This window comes from Oreochromis niloticus, linkage group LG22, assembly GCF_001858045.2.
Source record: "Oreochromis niloticus isolate F11D_XX linkage group LG22, O_niloticus_UMD_NMBU, whole genome shotgun sequence".
NCBI classification, from domain to species: domain Eukaryota; kingdom Metazoa; phylum Chordata; class Actinopteri; order Cichliformes; family Cichlidae; genus Oreochromis; species Oreochromis niloticus.
In genome coordinates this window covers 12638756-12658245 of record NC_031985.2, presented here as the reverse complement: position 1 = coordinate 12658245, position 19490 = coordinate 12638756, and the positions used below count along the sequence as shown (strand labels likewise).

Below are 19490 nucleotides of genomic sequence, written 5' to 3'. Positions count from 1 at the left end.
AAGGTGTAAATAGTAATATAGGGAAAATAAAAAGTCACCAAAACGCAGCAGGACCGGTGGGCCAAAACCGAGGCTGGTCTCCAACCAGGACCTCACGTGCCCAAACCTGTATTCCAGTGACCTATTAAGCAGATACACAACCAAACCATGGTTTAATGCCCGACAGAGACGATTCGCCTTGAAAATCATCTCAGTGTTACTTTCTGTACATTGCACCTAACGGGGGACACATATGAGCTCTAAATTCTTTATATAAGGACGTCATTGAAGGTGGGAACCACTTGCCAGTGCATCATCCCAATTACCTGAGCTATGTTAACACCTAGATTCTCCAGTAAGGCATCTATTAAGGCCTTACACTAAAAAGAAAAATCTCCATGCCCGAGATGTCAAAGCCACTCCCACTTTGACTCTACGGAAATTATTATAGTTTTGAATTCACTGACAATGGACGATGTGTGTGAGCTCCGTCTGGTGTGTGGAGTACCAGTGTCGAGAGGAAGAAATTAAAATAAACAAACAAACAAACAAAAAAAAAAACTACAAAAGATCCACTGACAGTAAAGTATTCTTAGTAACAGTGCTGAGCAGGATCAAAACAACTGATTTGCTCATTATTTGTTCATTTCTGGAGATGATTTCAGCTTCTTTTTTTTAAACTTCTGTGTACACATTCTTTAAAGACTAATAAATTAAAACAAAATGGGACCATTTAGTAGCTTCAAACAAAGCATGTCCAAAAAAGAAATTAAAAAAAAAACAAACCCAAAGAACAAGGGAAAAAAGGAAAAAGTTTGTGTGATGATAAAAATGTAAAGATGCTAAAAATAAACTTTGTGTGGCAGGTTCATAATTTAAAGTAAAAAGAAGAGTTTGGCGGCAGCGTGGCGGTGCAGTGCAGAGGTCGATTTCCTTGAAGCAGAAGTGAGAGGTTCAGTTAGCTACTCAGTTAACGGATTCCAGAGCGTTCAAGCTTTTCATGGAGCTGCAGGAGGAGGAGACGTGTTCACTTTGCAGTCCTTCGGTGTTCTTCTCGAGCCTTTTGCGTGTTTCTCTGGTCCAATTTCAGATAGAAATTGTCTCCTGTTATTTCTTTTTTTTGCTCCTCTCCTGGTGTCGTTCAGCTGTGTGGGAGGACGCGACTCTGTGTTTGTGATCCTGCACTTGTCCAGTCCACAGTCACTGAGGTGTTGCATCTCCGTTGACTTCTATACCGTGCTGCTGCAGCTGTGCTCGAAGCAGTGCGTTGTCGTTCTTTAATTCCTCAATCTGAAAACGTAAGACAAGAGTATTACACACAGGGGAGAAGAAGAGAGAGGTGGTGCTTTTCTACTTAATTTGAGCACTCTCTCACATTCATATAAGTATGATTTTCTATGCCTAAGCACTTTTAACCTAATGGCCACAATCGAATGCATGACCTGGAAACAAATATGGGTTCTGTATTTTGCCCAACATGCAGGCCGGAGGAGCCAGGATTGAACCACCGATTTTCTGTTGCCCCTGCTTTGGTGTTGAGGGCAAAGGAATTGGAACCTCAGTACTGTACCTCCAATACTGGTCACAAGCTTGTGAAGAGATAAAAGTTATATTGAGCTGAACTGAATTCAGCTTATTGGTGCAGTCCTCTACAACACTTATTTTCTGTCATGTTACAATCCGCTCACAACATTCACACTGATAGAGACACTCCAGTTCAGAAAGTTTTTCTCTACTCTTGGCACTGCACCACTTTGTCTGTGAGGACCCAAGCCCCCCTCCACCTTCTGTTTGCAAAGGGTAGCAAATCAGAATAATGTTAGCTTTAAGTGAAGGGGCCTTAAAGTGGGAGAAGCTAAAACAGCTCATTTCACACTGAGGATGAACTGAGGGCTTCACCATGGCTCAATAATGAATAAGTAAGGCTTTGCATGATTTTGGACTGAATCATGCAAAGCTACCCTAATATAAAAGTAATTCTGGGGCTCCTTGATGTTTTTTCCTATATGAGACATGTGCACAATGATGGGAAGTTAACCTGTTGTCTAAGCAGCTCGTTGTCCATCTCGACTCGCTCCACCTCTTTGTAACTGTCCTGCAGCCGCTGGTTATTCTGACGCAGCTCACGGATGTAGTCGCACGCTTTGGACAGGATGCCTCCTTTACTCTGAGGAACAAACAAATAATATATTATTTTTTCTTTCTAGTCTTTCATTCCTACTGTGAGCTGACTTTTCTCCAGCGGTTAACACACTTCGTCATTGCTTCCATATAAACACTTTGTTACCTGCTGAGCTAAAAATAAAGTAAATAAAGTAAACTCTGTCACACGCCCCTGGCTGTAATAAAGCCTGGTGCTTCAATCTGACTCCGCATCAGTTATGAAGGCATGAATTAAGTCAAAGGACAGGATGAACAGAAAGTGAAGGCCTGACAGAGGCAAATTTAAAAAGTAAAACAGCTGCTTTCAGACCAAATGAAGTCACGTTACAGAGCTGATCTAATCTAACTAGCAGGTGCTTCTGTAACCATCTGTCAGCACTTACACCGTCATGCAAAATATACACGAGTTTTCAGTGAACTTCAGAGGGTTATTTATACAACGCTCACCGCTCCGGTTCTGCTGTCGATGCTGCAGTCAGGAATGATTTTTGACAGCGTGACAATCCAGTTATTGATCTTGTCTCTTCTTCTTCTCTCCACTGTAAAGAAAATAAAAAGGATGCTCAGTTTTAGTGCTCGCAAGCTGTGGTTTTACACACCGATCAGCCCCAACATTAAAACCACCGACTGGTGACGTCAATAACACTGAACATCTGCTGGGAAACCTCAGCTCCTGCCACACAGATCTTACTTCGATACGTGCCACCCTTCTTGTTACATGCACGATAAGTGGCACCGTTTGTGTTCTTCTGTTGCTCTTCTTTTTCAGGTATAAAACCTCCGCCTATTTGCCCATTCAAAGTTAATTGGTACGTGTCTATTGGCTGATCTGAGCACATTAGGCCAATCACTCGCCAGGGATCGTTACAGAAGCGCAGCTCCCTCGCCAGCTGTGCCTGCTCTAATCCTTAAGTGACATTCCGGTCCACACTCCATACCAGTTGGTGGCGGTAATGCACCAATTTGTTTGCCAACCGCCAATAAGAAAAAAAGAAAAAGAAGAAGAAGCTCTGCCCGCTTCTGACTCTCAGTGACCTTTGTGTTTGGTAGTTTCTGTGTGTGAACAGCAGCAGACTCCCACAGCAGGACATTACACCATCCCATGCAACAAAAAACTGCTCAGAAACCACATGAGGGACACCAGAAGAACCCAAAGGGTGAATTCCCAGAATACAGAGGCTCTACACAAGAGCCCACGTAAGATTTATTTAATGTTGTGGCTAACCTGTGGCGACATACACATGAGGAGGAAAAAAAAGAACCAAAGAAGTCTCGAAACAGCTGCTGGAAATGTGCACTTTTACATGTTACTGCCATTCATGACTCTGATTAAAGAGCAATTAAAATAAAATCGCTTTCAAACTTTCATTTAAGCTTAGAATGAATCAATGCTGATATGGCATCCTTAACTATTCAAATAAATCTGGTCTATTCTTAGGAACTTGAAATTAAAAAGGAGTAATAGATGCGACAGCCTTGAAATATCCGTAACCTTGGCGATCACGCACCTTCATTGTGCTGTGCTCTTCGCCTCTCATCCCTGGGTGCCCGTGGACCATCTACTTTCCTGTAAAGGCACAAAGAAAAAACACAACAATCATAAATTAACATTAAAAAAAATACTAAGACATCACACTGAATGCTGATGTGCCAAAACTGTAACCCAAAAGTCTGTTAACAACAAAAAGTACTGATATAAAGGAAAGCATGTTAACCAAAACCCATCTGGTTTTAGTAGAAAATGATCTTTTGTTAGGTTTTATGAGCTGTGAAGAACCCCACAAATATACCAACTGCTAGAGTCTGTGTTAACTTAGACTTTCACATCTGAAGAACAGACCCAGGTCCTTTAAGTCCTCTGAAGGGCACGCTCTTTGAGCTCAACCCTTTGAAGGATTCAGGCTCTAAAACCCCCCCAAAAAACTTGTTTCCCTCTCTGAAGGAGAATCAGTCACAAACTAAACACCAAAGCTCAGTGGTTCCCACACACTTTTTACCTGGGAGGGCTGCTCAAGTATAATAATGGGCCCTTGGTATATTTAGCCTTTCATTTTAGCATTTTTGCAATTAATCTGCAAATGGTTTATCCTCCTCACTTTTATTTTGAAAGTTTCATCACTGCTACACCACTAGTCCTGCGTTAGCAGTGGCTAGTGGGTGGCTCGCAGGCCTGTACTGCTCATTAAAGTCATTCAGATGCTTCAAGAGAAAGGAGTCCAACCTCACCATCACAGACTGAAACTGCAAAGAGGTGGAAAACTGGGTCTGGCACCTCTATGTCGAACTCCCCGAGGCTGCAGAGCAGAACAAGGACCAGCAGCTGCAGTCCAAGGTGATGGAGTTATTCTACACAATATCATCACTGGAGATGAGCAGATTTGTTGCTCATCTGTTAGACATTTTCAAATATTCTGTAATCTCCAAACCTGTTTGCCCTCATACAAGCTACAAACAGAAATCTAAATCTGTGGGAAACACTGATGCCTGAACTAAACCTGCAGTTATTAACCAAAGCCACAGGCAGACCAAACTCCAGTTTAATCCTCGTATCTTAAGCGAGCCACCAAACGTCTGATTCTACGACACATGATGGGGGGCAGGGTGGGGGGCGTAAGTGAAAGTTCTTCTCACCAGTCTGAACTGCCATGCTGCAACATCTCGCTTTCACCAAGGTCTCTGGGGATGGCAGGTAAGTAGGACAGAGTATGTTGGATGTTTTAAATGATTTAAATGATGGTTTTTCTTTTTTTTTTTTTTAAAGTATATATTTATTGTTTTACACACAATGACAAGACGGATCACGCCAAGAAGGAAAGCAAGAGGCAGAGTACACCCAGTCCAGTGCGGATTGGGAGGAAAAAGGTGAGATGTCGGCGAAACAGACAGGTAGAGGGATTCATGGTGATTTGGTCATTCTGGAATTTTTTGGAAGTAGGATCAATGTGCGGCGAAGCTTTAAGTTGTACTCACGCAGTGTAGGTGTGTGTGCGTGGCGCTAAGGTGCGTTGGGTCGCCGTCTGCAGCACCTCAGGTGGGCTCATCATCACGTAAAACTGACCTGGATTTGACGAAACACCCCGAGGCGTTAGATCGACAACATGAGTCTATTTTACTAAACGGTTACGGGAGCGTTTCTCACCTCCCGCTTGTGTAATTGTTGGGTCGGCGGTGGCCTGCACCGACACGGCCGTGGCTGTTCCATCGCTGACTGTGGCTGCAGGGAAATAAGCGAAACGTGTTTCTCCTCCCACCGTCTCCCCGCCAGGACTTCCCCCGTTGCTGAAAGGATTCTGGATGACAGCCTGCAAAGTCGGAGAGAGAAAGTTTATACAGCTGGAACCATCTCAAATGCAAATACGGTCATTTCTGCCACTGGAAAACCAAAACTGCTGAAATACAGTTTTCAGAATAAGAGCTCCTTAATTCCTTAACTTAACCCATGTTTGAGATACTGACTGACTCTGTGTCATCTGGTCACGTCCTTGTCATGCACTTTTTCACAGACTGTGTTTTTAAAATGTCACAGTTGTTCATGGTCAAAATAAATCTATTGTGGTGACACACAGAGCTAAAATTATTAAAATAGGGTCACCACCCAAACGTTTCCAGACCGAACCATATACACTTCTCTACATAATTAAAGTCCGTGTGAAATTTCACGTAGAAGAGGTTGACGTCATGGTGATCCAATCCCCTATTTGCATCCCCCTCAGCCTTCCTGTCAGCCACGAGCTGATAGATTACTCAGATAAGGAAGCGGGTGCATCTGTGGCTTCCTGTACAGACTGATGGCTGCTGCGTCTTGACTGCAGTTTGTTTTTATTTTTAGAGCCTTTTGTGCAGCCTGATCATCTTGCAGGGTTAACTCACCTGCGCCACTGCCTGAGGGGCTCCAGCAAATGCTGCAGTGGAGACGACGCTGACGGCTCCCGTCCCGTCAGCTGCCGCTTCTAGTTGGTCATCTGTCACCTGAACCACGCGATAGGTCACCTGCAGACAGAGGAGGGCATGAAGTCAGTGACCAATATGGGGGTGTTTGAATTTTGTCAACCTCTCACAAGCCTGATGATATGCATTCATCGTGTAGCCGTCACGCAGACATTTCATCTTATCGAGCAACTATCAGGTGCTCGCATTTGTCTCACTTGTCTCCTGTTTCAATTTTACTGTTTGCCAAACACAGTATGTATTCTGAAGATGACAGCAGTGATCCAATCACAGCCATCACTGTTCACAGCCTCTCAAACTCTCTGATCAGAAACTCTTTGTTACCATATTTCGTGAGTTTTTTTGGTTCTGAAACTTCTTAAGTTCACTTTCAAATATTTGGGTCAAAACTTTAAAAAATAGATTTTGTTCAAAGGTGTCAGTGACTGTCTCGAGTGAAAACAGTCATTGCTAATTTTGCATGTGCTTATCAATAAAGTCAGTTACACTTTCACCCCAGAGACCAACAGTGACGCCCACGTTCAATGACCTCAGGCAGTGTGATGCCCGAATTTCGATTTGATCCCTGCCAAAGTTGAATCCATGGCTACAGCCTCGCTTTTAAAGAAACATAACTGGGATAGAAAGAATATAAGATCCACAATAAATATGTCAACTGAAGCAAAAATCACTGACAGAGCGACTATATTCCAACTGCCCACTCACCACATATTTATTACCAAGGTCTGTCTGGCTTTGTTGTAAAGATATCCTCACATCCTTTGTGTAAAACTATGACGCCCGATCCCAGGATACGGATACTTTAAAAATCTGTTGTCACTGCTCAGAACAGGAGTAAATTTTTCACCAACAGTAGACAGATGCTCATTCTGCTGATGGACTGATACCTTTAGAAATATGGTTCTGTGTCTTGCTGTTGTGTCCATCTCCCTTGTATAAGGCTGTTATGCTCCCACTGTGAAATTCTGGGCTGATTTACTGATTTTTCATGTTTAAAATAACAATTTGTCTGATAGCTAAAAGAGTTTTTTACATTTTTCTCCTTTGGTTGAGGTAAACAAATAATTCTTCCTTATATAAAAATGAGCTGACATCCTTTGAAAGTTTTTCAGCTCTTGATCAACAATTTCTGAACATTTAACCAGGGCACAACTGCTGCTATCAGTTACCATGGTTACCAGTATCTGAAGCTCTATTGCTGCATTCCAACTAGAAAATATCTGAATGGCAAATCGGCCGACACGTCAAAGTCCTGCACAGAGGAAATGCTGCCTGCGCTCACCTGTCCGCCGCTGTTGTCTGTACGAAACTGGTACTGCACATTGTGGTCAGCAAATGCAGCCTGAGGGACACCGGTGATGGTCACTGCAGTCTGCTCGTCCGTCCCCACAGCTTCCCCTGCAACACACACACCACGTTTCAGACCTCGAACACTAAACAAGCGCAGGGCCGTGTAACGCAGGTGCATGCCTTTTGGCTTAACAGCAAGCCTGTTTTGTTTTTTTCTCCTGCATACGCAAAAACTCTGCCACTGTCCAAACAGGTTTTGCCCTCGTCTGAACTATTAACCTGTTATTTTCCAAGTGGAACTTCATGTACTCACTACCATAAAATGCATTTTTATGCATTAAATAACAGAAATATATACAAACTAACTATATCCAGCTTAATCTTTCTTGTGTGGAGAGTCCAAAAAAGGCATTCTGAACCTGGAAAAACTCTATAAAGTCTCAGTTTAAGTGTGTTTTGCTCCACAAAAAGAATCTGATATTTTTTCAGTCGTGTGGATTACAAGAACAGAGCTCCTACCTTCCTGTAGCTGCACCACCTCCTCTGTTTCCTGTTTGTCGTGACTAAAAACAAAAACAGAGCAGAGCTGAGTCAATTTAAGGCATTTCTCAGAAATAAGATCACTAACGTTTTCTGAATGTAAACCCAGCTCTCCTGAACCAACTGAGGCGCCCCCGGGTGGTTATATAGGGGAATAATCATTAAGATATAAATAAAATGAAACATTACTGGCGTTTGAGCGTGACTTAAAATCAGTTTATCTGCACTTAAAAGGGGGAAATGGTAATTATTTAAGACCTAGAAGTCTAGTCTAACTGCTCTGATCAGTTGCGCATGGAAAGGCAAACTTCACAAATATACATAATACTCCAAACACCGCCCTAATGTGGTTGGATTTAAGCGTTTTAAACCTTAGAGATGCTGGATCAGTTACAGTAGCAGTAAAGTGTATTTACTTGTTAACCTAAAAACAGTCACAAACTGCAGCTGTGCAATTGTTTTTATTGTGCATTGGATAAAACAAGCGCACAGATTTGGAAAAGGGCGCACAGCTTCTGCTGGAAACCTCCTAATGTGTGCAGAAATCATCTGAGCAAAGTGCGCAGACAGTGCGGGACAACACGAAACAAATATTAAAAGTATCCTGAGAAGGCAGGTTATTAACTGCACTGCGCTGCAGGGAGCAGGGGGAAAAACAGAGGGGTTTATAGGCCGTGGTGGAGCCATGTCTGAGCAGGAAGCGGGCAGCAGCTTCTCACCTCGCCGAGCTGTCCAGACTTTGCTCCAGCATATCCATGAAGCTTTTGCGGGTGTAAAACGCCGATATTCAACGACACAGAATTACGGAGATGGAAGCGCTGATCACGGGGACAAACACACGGGTCATGTGAGGAAGACAGTCCAGGACACGTGAGGCGCCGACCGGGCAAGGAGCTAAAATGGAGGCCGCTGAGGAGCAGGACGGAGCTGTCTGCGTCTGTGCGGAAAAGTAGAAAAAAAAAAGAAAAAAAAGAGTCCGGGTGTTTCCGCAGCGGTGCCGTGGCGGTGGAGGGAGGCTGAGTCCTGGATTGTGATCGTTATTGTGTTATAAATTGTGATCTGAATGCACGGATTGAGGCTGGTTTGCGGTTAAATTGATTTCTTTATGCCCTTCGTGTCCTCTGTTTGCGCACAGCTGCTGTTTGTCCGCGCAAAGCGGCTGCGACATGCGCTCCAGAAGACACGGAGTGGATTAGTTTGTTCGCTTTTTCACGGAAGGAAATGCGTCTTTTTTTGCTCTAAATGTCGCTTTGTCTTTGTAAGATTTGGAGATCTTGTATTCACGTGACTCCTGGCGTGCAAACAGTTTGGTTAGAAACGGCTTTTCGAGGGATTTGTTTGGTTAATTCTCTCTTAAAAACGATTTACGCGTGAATTATTTGACTTTGGCTTTAATCGCGCGGTAAATATTGTCACTGGGAGTCATTTTTGTGCTTGTCGTTCTCTCCCAATCAATCAGTTCCTCAATGGGATTTTTTTTTTTCGGGTCTCTTTTGCCCAGGTGACCACAGAGATCCAATACGGGTTTTCTCACAAACCACATGACAAAAACTGTCTACATAACGCAACAAGGCACCGCCGAAGCTCGCATGGTTTTTACACATCGGGCAGCTATGGTGACTATTTTACTTGAAATTCAGACCCAGTTTGTACATCGCTGAGCTGCTGGATGAGTTAAAACGTAGATAAAAGGGGTTCTTGTTTCTTTACAGCCAACCTTCCCATCAATTTCTGACAGTAGGAGGCGATGCTGAGTGTCAGCGGCAGGAGGCACGACGTCTTCAACAGCTGATCTACGCAACTGAGATCCGCAGATTTTCTTTTAAAGTCTATTTAATTCACACATAAATGCACCTTTATCATACACAGAATCCCAGAAGCTGTCTATAAAATAAAGCACGAACATACTGAAGCTTGTAAGGCCTTGCAAAGCACATCACATTGATTTAAGAACATATTTTACACATTACGCCTGTCAGCGGCCTCGGGGGATCCGTTTGTTTTTTTTAATACTTCGTAATTTTACCCCAGATATCCATAAATCCTTTGATTGAAACAATATTCATTGCCGTTTAATTTACTTGCATAAAGTCTGTAACAGTGTGTCCAAAAGTCCAAGTTAAGTCATAATTCGTAGTGTTTATTAAACTGCCATTTATTACATGTCAGTTTTTACAGCCAGCACAATTTTTACAAGCTTTAACCCTTTAAAATCCACTATTAAAAATCAACCACTTCTAGCTTGTGTTACAGGTTATATATGGGATGTGCCCTTTTAAAAAAGGTGCATATGAAAAAAAAAAACACCCTACATACGTACATCTAGTTAGTACTGGGTTGGACCCCTTTTTCCTCCAGAACTGCCTTAAGTCTTCATGGCATAAATTCAACAAGGTGCTGAAAACATTCCTCAGAGATGTGGCTCCATACTGACACGATAGCATCACAGTTTCTGCACATTTGTCAGCTGCACATCCATCCATCTCCCACATCCCAAAAGGCGCTGTACTGGAGTGAGATCTGGTGACTGTGGAGGTCATGTTATGTTATGCTGCTGGAGGCAGTCATCCTAAGATTGGTACACACTGGTTATAAAAGGCTGAACATGATTAGTAAGAATACTCAGGTTGTGCGTTTAAAAAATGCTTAATTGGTGCCAAGCGGGCCAAAGTATGCCCAGAAAATATCCACCCCAAATTACACCATCACCAGTAATCTAAAGACATTTTCTCTCAGAGAAAAATACAGCTCGTGGGATATTTTCAGTTTTCTAAAAACCCCAGAGATGGTTGTGTGGTAAAATCCAAATAGATCAGTAGTTTCTAAAATACTCAGACCAGGTTCGCACCATAAGGGTGTGCAAAGAAACACAAAAACATTTGTTGCCCATTCTGATGCTTCAGTAAGTTGCTTCACATTGCTTAAATGCACTGAGTTTTCATCATGTGATTGGCTGATAAGAAATTTGCATTAACAAGCAGTCAAACAAGTGTCCCTAATAAAATGACCAGTTAGCATATAATCTCCATCAGCTTGTTCATCAGTTTATAAGATTTAGTAAAATGCTTCAGCCCCAGTGTCTTTGTAGTCACTCCAGCTGTTCAGCCATTCATTTTCCTAACCAAATTCCAGTCTCAGGCAAGGCAGACTGAGCTGGCTGATAGGAGAGAGGTGAGATACTACCTGGAAGTGCCTATACAGGAGCATGTCTGTGGGAGGAGACTGGAGCACACAGGGAGAATGTGTAAACTCCACAGAGAAACACTCCAGCCGACCAGAAGGTCGGTGTTAACATCTGCACCACTGCGTAGTCCTCTCATCCTCCCACTGAAATGTCAAAACACTCGATCATCTGTATCAGTAACACTGTATCTTGTATGTTCTCATACATATGTCCCTAAGCCCAGGTCACTAATGTTTAGTGGGCTAAAATCAGAATAATTAAAGGTCTACAAAAGAAAACCAGGCTGCCAGAGCACACTTTTGGTACTGTTTTTGTTTTATGACTCGGAATCTCTTAGTTAAGGCGGTCCAAAGAAATACATTTCTGGCCATTTAGGTATTTAAACCAAAGGCTAAGTAGGAAATTTGTGTAAGAGTTTAAGAAAAGATGTTGCGTAAATGCATCCTTACAGGATGTGAAGACTCCAGCTCTGTGGGGTTCTTCTGGGGTTAAAACTTTTGCAGAGCTTTTACAAAACGACTACAAATCAAGTCTCAGCCAACAGATCTGCTTAAAATTATCCCTTATATGCATCACATGGCTTTGTGCGTGGCTTTGTGCAGAGGGTGACTCATTCATTCAGACTGTATACCCATTACAGTGAGACAGAGAGAGAGAGAGAGAGACAGAGGGAGGGAGGAACAGCCACCTAACAAGTGCCAAACTTGAGGCCAGCCTCTCCTCCCATCTCATTCTTTCCTACATGGGCACTCTGATGGGTTTGCAGACAGATCAGTTTGCAGACTGAAGAGAGGTGGAGAACCAAGACGAACACTGGGATCACGTAAGGAAATCGTCAAACTGCTCTACAAAGATCTCCAGAGATTTCTCATCCTCTAACGAACTTTAAAAAGGTAAATTGAATTTTATAAGTTAGTATCTTTTGGGCAAGGACATCACTTTAATTTTTGGGTGGAGTTGTTAACCCCACCCATGTCTTTTGATTAATTGTGCTTTGTCGTTTGTGTGCTTAGTGTTAGTGAATTAAAAAGAGCCGGATGTCTTTGGAAATAATCAATATGTTCCAGTGAATTAAGCTGTTTTTCCTTTTATCTCTGAACTTTAAGCCAAAATGTTGCCTCATTTTTGTTTGTTTCAATGAATATTTCTTGGGCATATTTCTTTCATCTTATTTGTGACACATGTTCCACGTCGACTGTCGGATCAAACTGAAGGGTGTGGATTTGCACTTGAATAAAACCTGCTCAAATTGACTCTTTAGACTCAAAAGAATATAATCATATCTGTTTTGACAGCAAAACAAGAAAGTTGCAATGGCGACACCCAAAAACACTCCACGAGGTGCAAACACACCACTTTCTCCCAACCGGATCACCCGTCTCCAGGAAAAGGAGGACCTCTGCAACCTCAACGATCGACTGGCCGTCTACATCGACAAGGTCCGCTCTCTGGAGGCTGAGAACGCCGGGCTGCGTCTGCGCATCACAGAGTCGGAGACAGAGGTCAGCAGAGAGCTGACGGGTCTGAAGGCCGCCTATGAGACGGAGCTGGCAGATGCCCGCCAGACTCTGGACTCGGTGGCCAAAGAGCGAGCACGGCTGCAGCTGGAGCTGGGCAAGCTGCGAGAGGACCACAAGGAGCTGAAAGCCAGGTATAATGTTTACTGTGTTTGCACGTGTCTGCTGAGGAAAAAGATTGATTAGTGTGGGTTTGTGCCCTCTCATCTTCGGTCCCTAAATTCCTTAAAGTCACCCCTGTGTGTTTGATCAATGTGGGTGTTTTTTTGTTGTTTTTTTATAGCTATAGTGGGAGTATGCAACTTTAAAAGACAAAATAGTAACAACAAGATGAAATCATGAGCTGCAGAATTCACCCTTACTCATTCCTTACACTCAGGGGCTGTCACAGCACGATCTAATGTGGTATGACCTTTAGCTTCCAGTATCTAATTTCAGCAGGTCTTAGGGTTTTCTTGTCACTCTGCTGACTTCACAACTCATTTCTGTTTGTGTTATATTTACATTAGCAGTTACTATTATCCCATAATTATCACCTGTCCCACAGTGTCTGCTGTTCAGCTAAAGTTACACAGTATAGCTTTGAAGTCAGGATTGCCAAACTCCTCTCAGAAAGAACTCTGCTGCAGAGTGTCTGGTGATCATGAGATGTCTGGCTGCTGCAAGGCATCTAAAATCCCCTTTTCAAACAAACTTGTTAAGTTAAAGGCGTCCATTTGTCCCTTAATGCAAATGTGAAAGGGTTTGGACTTCAGTGTTGATACATATTAAGCAGCAGTTACTCATAATCTTTTAATAACTGATGTTTTAACTTGGTGATGCACCGAGAGTTGTGTTACCCTGCCGCTGGGACCACTCCCTATAGCATATTCTCCTCATTGCTCACTGGGCAAGAGCTGGAGCGGGACTCCAGCTCTTTCCCATGCTTCCACATCCAGAGGCTGATGACTAACTCTTTCCCCAGCTTCTCCTCCTTCACCAAAGTCATCATTATACACAATACGTGGCAGTGTTTAAAGAGCTCCACTCTTGCCTGGATTATTTTTCCGTAAATAATAAAAAGACGGCCACAGTGTGTTTGGCAAAGCCAAACCGTTGCCATGGCAATATCTCAGCTAAACACCAACGGCTGTGGCTTGTGGCTACCAGATCCACGGGACTCGATGCAAATCACTGTGGTCTATGAGTCATATGCACCGAGGTCTTTCCCCTGCTTCTGCTTCTTGTAGACATCCTCATTCAAAAATAGCTCATATTTGTTTGATTAGAGTGTGTAAAGGAAACTATAGTAATTCAGTTTTAGGTCTTAGGTTACTAAAACAAATCCAGTAAGATGCTTAAACTCTTAAACTATTCTCAAAGCTCGAATGAATTGAGTGTCATTTGAGTAAAACAAGAGAAAATGTACACATTGAAAGTCTCAGTGTCATTTGTGTAGTAGTTTAAGGTTTTGTTCTGGTATTGTTGCTATGGTGACTAATAGAGATAAACATGAATGAGAAAATCCTCTCTTGATCTCACTGAAAGCTGTCATAGAAAATGTAAAGTAGTGCATTCTTTCATCCATGCTTACACTAAAAAATGAACAAAGGCCGCACTTTGATAACTTAAAGTGGAACTTAGTCCTCCATTTTTGTTTTTATAGGAACACTAAAAAAGAGTCAGAACTGGGGGGAGCCTTGCAGAGGCTCAAAGACCTGGAGGCTCTGCTTAATTCGAAGGATGCTTCCTTGACTACGGCTCTGGGAGAAAAGCGTAACCTCGAGGTGGAAAACAGGGACCTGAAAGCGCAGGTTGCCAAGGTAAAGTCAAACCCACGCTCAATTTAAAACTCAATAGAAACACATCTGGGCTCAATCTTTCTGCAGTCAGTCTACAAGCTCAGACCCTCTCTGTTTGTCCCTCATAATTCTCCTCTCTTTCTTCCAAGTTTTGTTAGTAAATGTCAGCTAATTCAGATTTCAGCAGGAGTTGAAGGACAGCCTCTCTGCATGTTTTCCTGCCCGCATACTCTACTGACTGCTTATTTTCCACTCCGCAGCATTACTTTGTACTCATACTCAGCCCATTTTGTGCTTCTTTTTTAGTTGGATACCAGCTTGGCCGATGCCAAGAAGCAGCTGCAGGATGAGATGCTGAGGAGGGTGGATGGAGAGAATCGCATCCAGACTTTGAAAGAGGAGCTGGAATTTCAGAAGAACCTTCACTCTGAGGTCTGAGTGCTTTTTGCAAATATTCTTATCATTAGTTAATCATTTTAAAAAGTACCCATGCTGGACTTTACTGATAATCATTGCTGGTAAATTTTCAATAGGAGCTGCGGGAGATAAAGAGGCGTCATGAGTCCCGCATGGTTGAACTGGATAATGGCCACCAGCAGGAGTTTGAATGCAAACTGGCTGAGGCACTGGTGGATATGCGCAACCAGCATGAGCTGCAGATTAAAATGTACAAGGATGAGATCGAGAAGACCTACAACACCAAGGTAGATCATCAAATTACTGTTACTAAAGGTTTGCTCTGCAGCTTTTATGTCTTCTGTTTTGGTCCTCAGTGGTGAAAGAAAGCTGCACTGAATAATTACGAAGCTAGTTAAAACATCGTAACATGGTTGTGTAGTTCCGAGTTGTTGCGGTTTTGCAGTTTCACAAATGTCTAGTAGAGTTTGGTTACAGTCCATGTTTTATCTCCCTCCGTCAGCTGGAGGGTGCTCGTCAGTCGGCGGACAGGAGCAGCCACCTGGTTGGGGCAGCACACGAGGAGCTCCAGCAGATCCGAGTACGCCTGGAGTCCACGTCGACTCAGCTCAGCCAGCTACAGAAACAGGTTCTTACAAATAAACAGCACACACTTGTCTGCAAGCATACATCACTTAAAGAAAAGGGGGCTCTTTGTGATATTTTTCATATTTTAGAGCAGGGGTGCAAAAATAAGACACAACTGGCCCGCCAAAGCTGTAGAAAATGTAAAGGAGTGCATAGATTCTGAATTTTTAACTGCAGTTTCATAGGTTTCACAGCTTTTCCTGGTAATAAAGATTGCCCACTTTCATGCTAAATCAAAGTAATTAAGCAACTAAATGACAAGAAAGTTTGTTTTTCAAATATTGAGTCCATAGTAAAAACAACAACAAAAACTTTATATTTTATCATTACAGAACAGTCTGTGGAAAGAAGTAACATAAATTATTCTGTAGTTTTGCGTATTTATCAAGTAGTTTCACTGGTCCGGCCAATTTAAGATCACTTAAGATCAAAGTGGGGTGTATGTGGCTCACTATGTAAAATCAGTTTGACATCCATGTTTTAAAGTAAAAACAGACCCCACAGAAATCAGTTTTATTTAAAACAGAAGTTGTTTTTATGGATTCACATGAATTAGGCTCTTCAAATTGATGCTGACTGTAAACTCCATTTATTTGTTTAAAAGTTCAATTTTTTCATGGTTTCTCTAGATTTTCTTTGTTTTTTGAGCTCAGTTATTAACTGTCTCACTCCTTAATTTCTCTCGAGCTCTCCAGACTTGCTCGTTTGATCCTATCAGGCAGTAACTTTGTGACTATTTGGTTTGATCCAGCTGGCAGCTCGTGAGGCAAAGATCAGGGACCTCGAGGATGCTCTGTCGCGGGAGCGGGACAGCACGCGTCGCCTCCTGGGTGAGAAGGATCGAGAGATGGCAGAGATGAGGCAGCAGATGCAGCAGCAGCTCGATGAGTATCAGGAACTCCTCGATGTTAAGCTGGCCCTGGACATGGAGATATGCGCCTACAGGAAGCTGCTGGAGGGAGAAGAGCAAAGGTATGTGTAACGACGGTCATCATTTCCTCTGCGTGGTTCATAACCTTTTTCATTTATCTCATCATCGTCATCAACATGTTTCTCTCTGCAGACTGCGTCTTTCGCCCAGCCCTCCTCCTACCAGGGCGGCGGGAAGTCGTTCCTCTACTTCTGGAGCTCTCTCTCGATCTATCCACCTCAGCGCTCAGAACTCCCCGGCTAAGAGACGTCGCCCCAACGACACCGACAGCGAGGCCTCCAGCTTCGCCGGTGGAGCCGTTTCCCGCACTCGCATCACCCAGCAGGCCTCAGCCAGCGGACGTGTCACTGTGGACGAGGTGGATCTGGATGGGAAATATGTCAGACTCAGCAACAAAGCTGATGAGGTGAGATGGAGAAGTTGGAGGTGGACTGACTACAGTACTATTTGTAATGTAGTGACTTTGACCTCTGACGTTTTTACCCAACTATCCTCTTGCTCTTGTAGGATCAGAATCTGGGGAACTGGCAGGTGAAGCGACAGGTAGGATCTGGCACTCCCATCGCCTTCAAGTTCCCAGCTAAATTCACCTTGAAGGCCGGTCAGAGGGTGACGGTTAGTAGCGTCTTTATTCAGCGATCAGAATCACCAGTCAACACCTGATAAGCACAGATGATTTACTCTGTACTGTCCCTGTGGTCAGATCTGGGCCTCTAATTCTGGTGGAACTCATAATCCTCCATCTGACCTGGTGTGGAAGAATCAGCCCTCCTGGGGCACCGGAGACCTCTTCCAGACTACTTTGATCAGCACTAACGGAGAGGTATTTTAAATTAAATCAGCTTATTGGGCTTGATAGACATTTCATTCAGACCTAAAGTGTCAAGACATCAGAACTCATGGCCAGTATATTTAAAATATACTGAAATTGAATAAATAAATAAGAAATACAACACTTTTCTTTCAGGAAATGGCAATGAGGAAAGTCACCCGCACACAGTTTGAAGAAGAAGATGATGACATGGTGAGAGAAATTATAGTTTTCCTAGCATGTGTATAATGAGATCATGTGCAGGACCAGAATCCAATTAGCAGCATTCACTGGTTTTGCATTGAATTAAAACAAGGTGATGGTTGGTAAGTAAAATAAAGATATTTAAAAGGATATATGTGTTTTTAGTTAAGTGAAGCGAGGACACGTGTGCATGTGCAAATGAAGAAATACAGCAAAATCTCACACGGTAGCAGCTGTCAATGGATAGTTTACATTCTTACTTGAAAATGATTATCAGTAGTGTCAAAAGAATAGTTGCAAACACATATATTTAATCAACTGTTTACGCAACTCAATGTTAACTGTTAAAAGAGCAAATTTTAAAATAAACAACAGTTCTTTTATTGTTTTTAGGCTCTTGTTCATTGTATCAGGGCTACTAAATACAGGAGACAAAGGCGGGTTTAATAACAAAAGTTGTTACAAAACCAGTCCTCCCATAGATACCGACTATTTACACACACAGGACTGAGTAGATGCTCGTTAAACAAATAAGGGTGGGGCAGACAGTCACAAAGGAGAGAAAATAGACACAGGAGGAAACAATCACAGTGTCAGAGGTGGGGGGGAGAGACAAAGACAGGAAGTCAATCCCAAGAGACACGAAGAAAAGCACATACCAAAATAAGACAGGAAATGGAAACAAGAAAGACAAAACAGAGACCAAAACATTAGGAAAATATCAATGAGAAGGAATGAAAATTAAATAAGCACAGACACCACGACACATACTTGACCTTTATTATCACTGCAGGTTTTTTTTGAACACACACTAATTAAAAGCTGTGTCTGTGCCTCAGCAGGTGGCTCACAGCACCTGTGGGGACGGCGAGTACAACCTGCGGAGCCGGACGGTCGTGTGCGGCTCATGCGGACTTCCTTCAGACAAATCCAGCAACTGCTCCGTGTCCTCTGCTTCCCGCTCCTTCCGCAGCGGAGGCATCTCCGAGGGTTTACTGCCGCACTCCTACGTGTTCAACACGAGCACACCTCGCAAGGTGAGTACCGCAGCTCGTACAGGTGATATATGACTTCCCTTTCATGCAAAGATTACCTCTTTTTGTCTATTAATATGCATGTGCGATAATTCTAATTTTGTCAAAATTTCTTCCTAGACTGGAGGCAGAATGGAGAGCTGTCCAATCATGTGAAGCCCTGGGGCCACTACACTACATTTTCTATACCTTCTTAGGTATCAGTTGTTGAGTTATCTGGTATAGTTTTTAGTTCAGTTCATGTACTTTGAATTAAATTTCAAGTTATTGAATGCCAGAAAATTTTATACTGCTTTTTATAATGTACATATGCATGAATAAGAATAATTTTTCCAGAGCTTAAAGATTAATTTGGGGTTAGCTTTGTTTGGTTTTTTTTATATATTAGGGGAATTTAAGGTTGGAAAATGTAAACCAGTTACTTTAACATTCATTCGTTTTAAAAACTGAATTCAAATTAATTCCATTATGCTCTATAGACAGTCTGACACAGCGGGGTTGTGATCAGTTTACAATTTTACCAAAATTGAAAACTTTATTTTGAAAACTCTTTTTTCATTAAATCTGCTTACATGGTGAAAGTAAAATGAACCCAACCTTGCTACAGATCTACAGAATATTGTCGTTTTTTTTAATTAAAATGAATAAACATGTTTTCAGAAACCTGCCTTTTTTCTGTCTTTCTATTTACTCAGTTTCTTACAATATTTACTGCCTCGCCATAGAATCTAATAGGACACAGTCAGGTGTTGCTATATAGTTCACCTGGTTGAACAGGCGACTCATATGCCAAAGGCTAGAGTCCTCTCCCTGCTTTGTTCTGAGGCCAAGAGTTTTATTGATTTAATAAAAATCAATAACTTTTTTTTAAAATTCTAGTTTCATTCAAATGAAGAAAAATATGACATTTCTATTCAGGTTCACAATTACATGATAACAATAATATAAAAGAAGTATTCATATTCAGTATTCAGTATTCATACTCATCCACGGTATTATAAAACTATAAGGTGCATTTATTTCACCACCTCTTGAACTTTACTTGAAGGAATTCCTGCCTCTTG

General features: G+C 42.4%; 1 protein-coding gene and 1 long non-coding RNA gene across 7 annotated transcripts; one reads left to right on the top strand and one right to left on the bottom strand.

Annotated features, from left to right (window-relative positions):
• Positions 1-178: 178 nt before the first annotated feature.
• usf2 (upstream transcription factor 2, c-fos interacting) lies at positions 179-8781 on the bottom strand. 2 transcript variants are annotated; one of them, XM_003447259.5, is made up of 11 exons: positions 8640-8781; positions 7900-7943; positions 7373-7488; positions 6013-6132; positions 5282-5444; positions 5113-5200; positions 4774-4818; positions 3651-3709; positions 2590-2681; positions 2018-2146; positions 179-1269 (listed from the first exon to the last, which is right to left on the bottom strand). In XM_003447259.5, exons 1-11 carry the CDS (start codon positions 8675-8677, stop codon positions 1180-1182), a joined length of 984 nt encoding a protein of 327 aa, XP_003447307.1. In that variant the 5' UTR covers positions 8678-8781; the 3' UTR covers positions 179-1179. The 2 variants fall into 2 exon arrangements, with proteins under 2 accessions (XP_003447307.1, XP_005452864.1); XM_005452807.4 differs by lacking the exon at positions 4774-4818.
• Positions 8782-9393: 612 nt separating this feature from the next.
• Positions 9394-19089, top strand: LOC102079654 (lamin-A). Of its 5 annotated transcripts, none has more exons than XR_002057982.2 (15): positions 9394-9536; positions 9633-11201; positions 11871-11997; positions 12400-12755; positions 14267-14423; positions 14709-14834; positions 14936-15106; positions 15322-15447; positions 16198-16418; positions 16510-16783; positions 16885-16992; positions 17081-17200; positions 17345-17401; positions 18232-18429; positions 18547-19089. It is a non-coding gene; the product is annotated as a lamin-A (long non-coding RNA). The 5 variants fall into 5 exon arrangements; XR_002057980.2 differs by having other exon boundaries at positions 11745-11997; XR_002057983.2 differs by having other exon boundaries at positions 9633-11997; positions 18235-18429.
• The last annotated feature ends 401 nt before the right edge of the window (positions 19090-19490 follow it).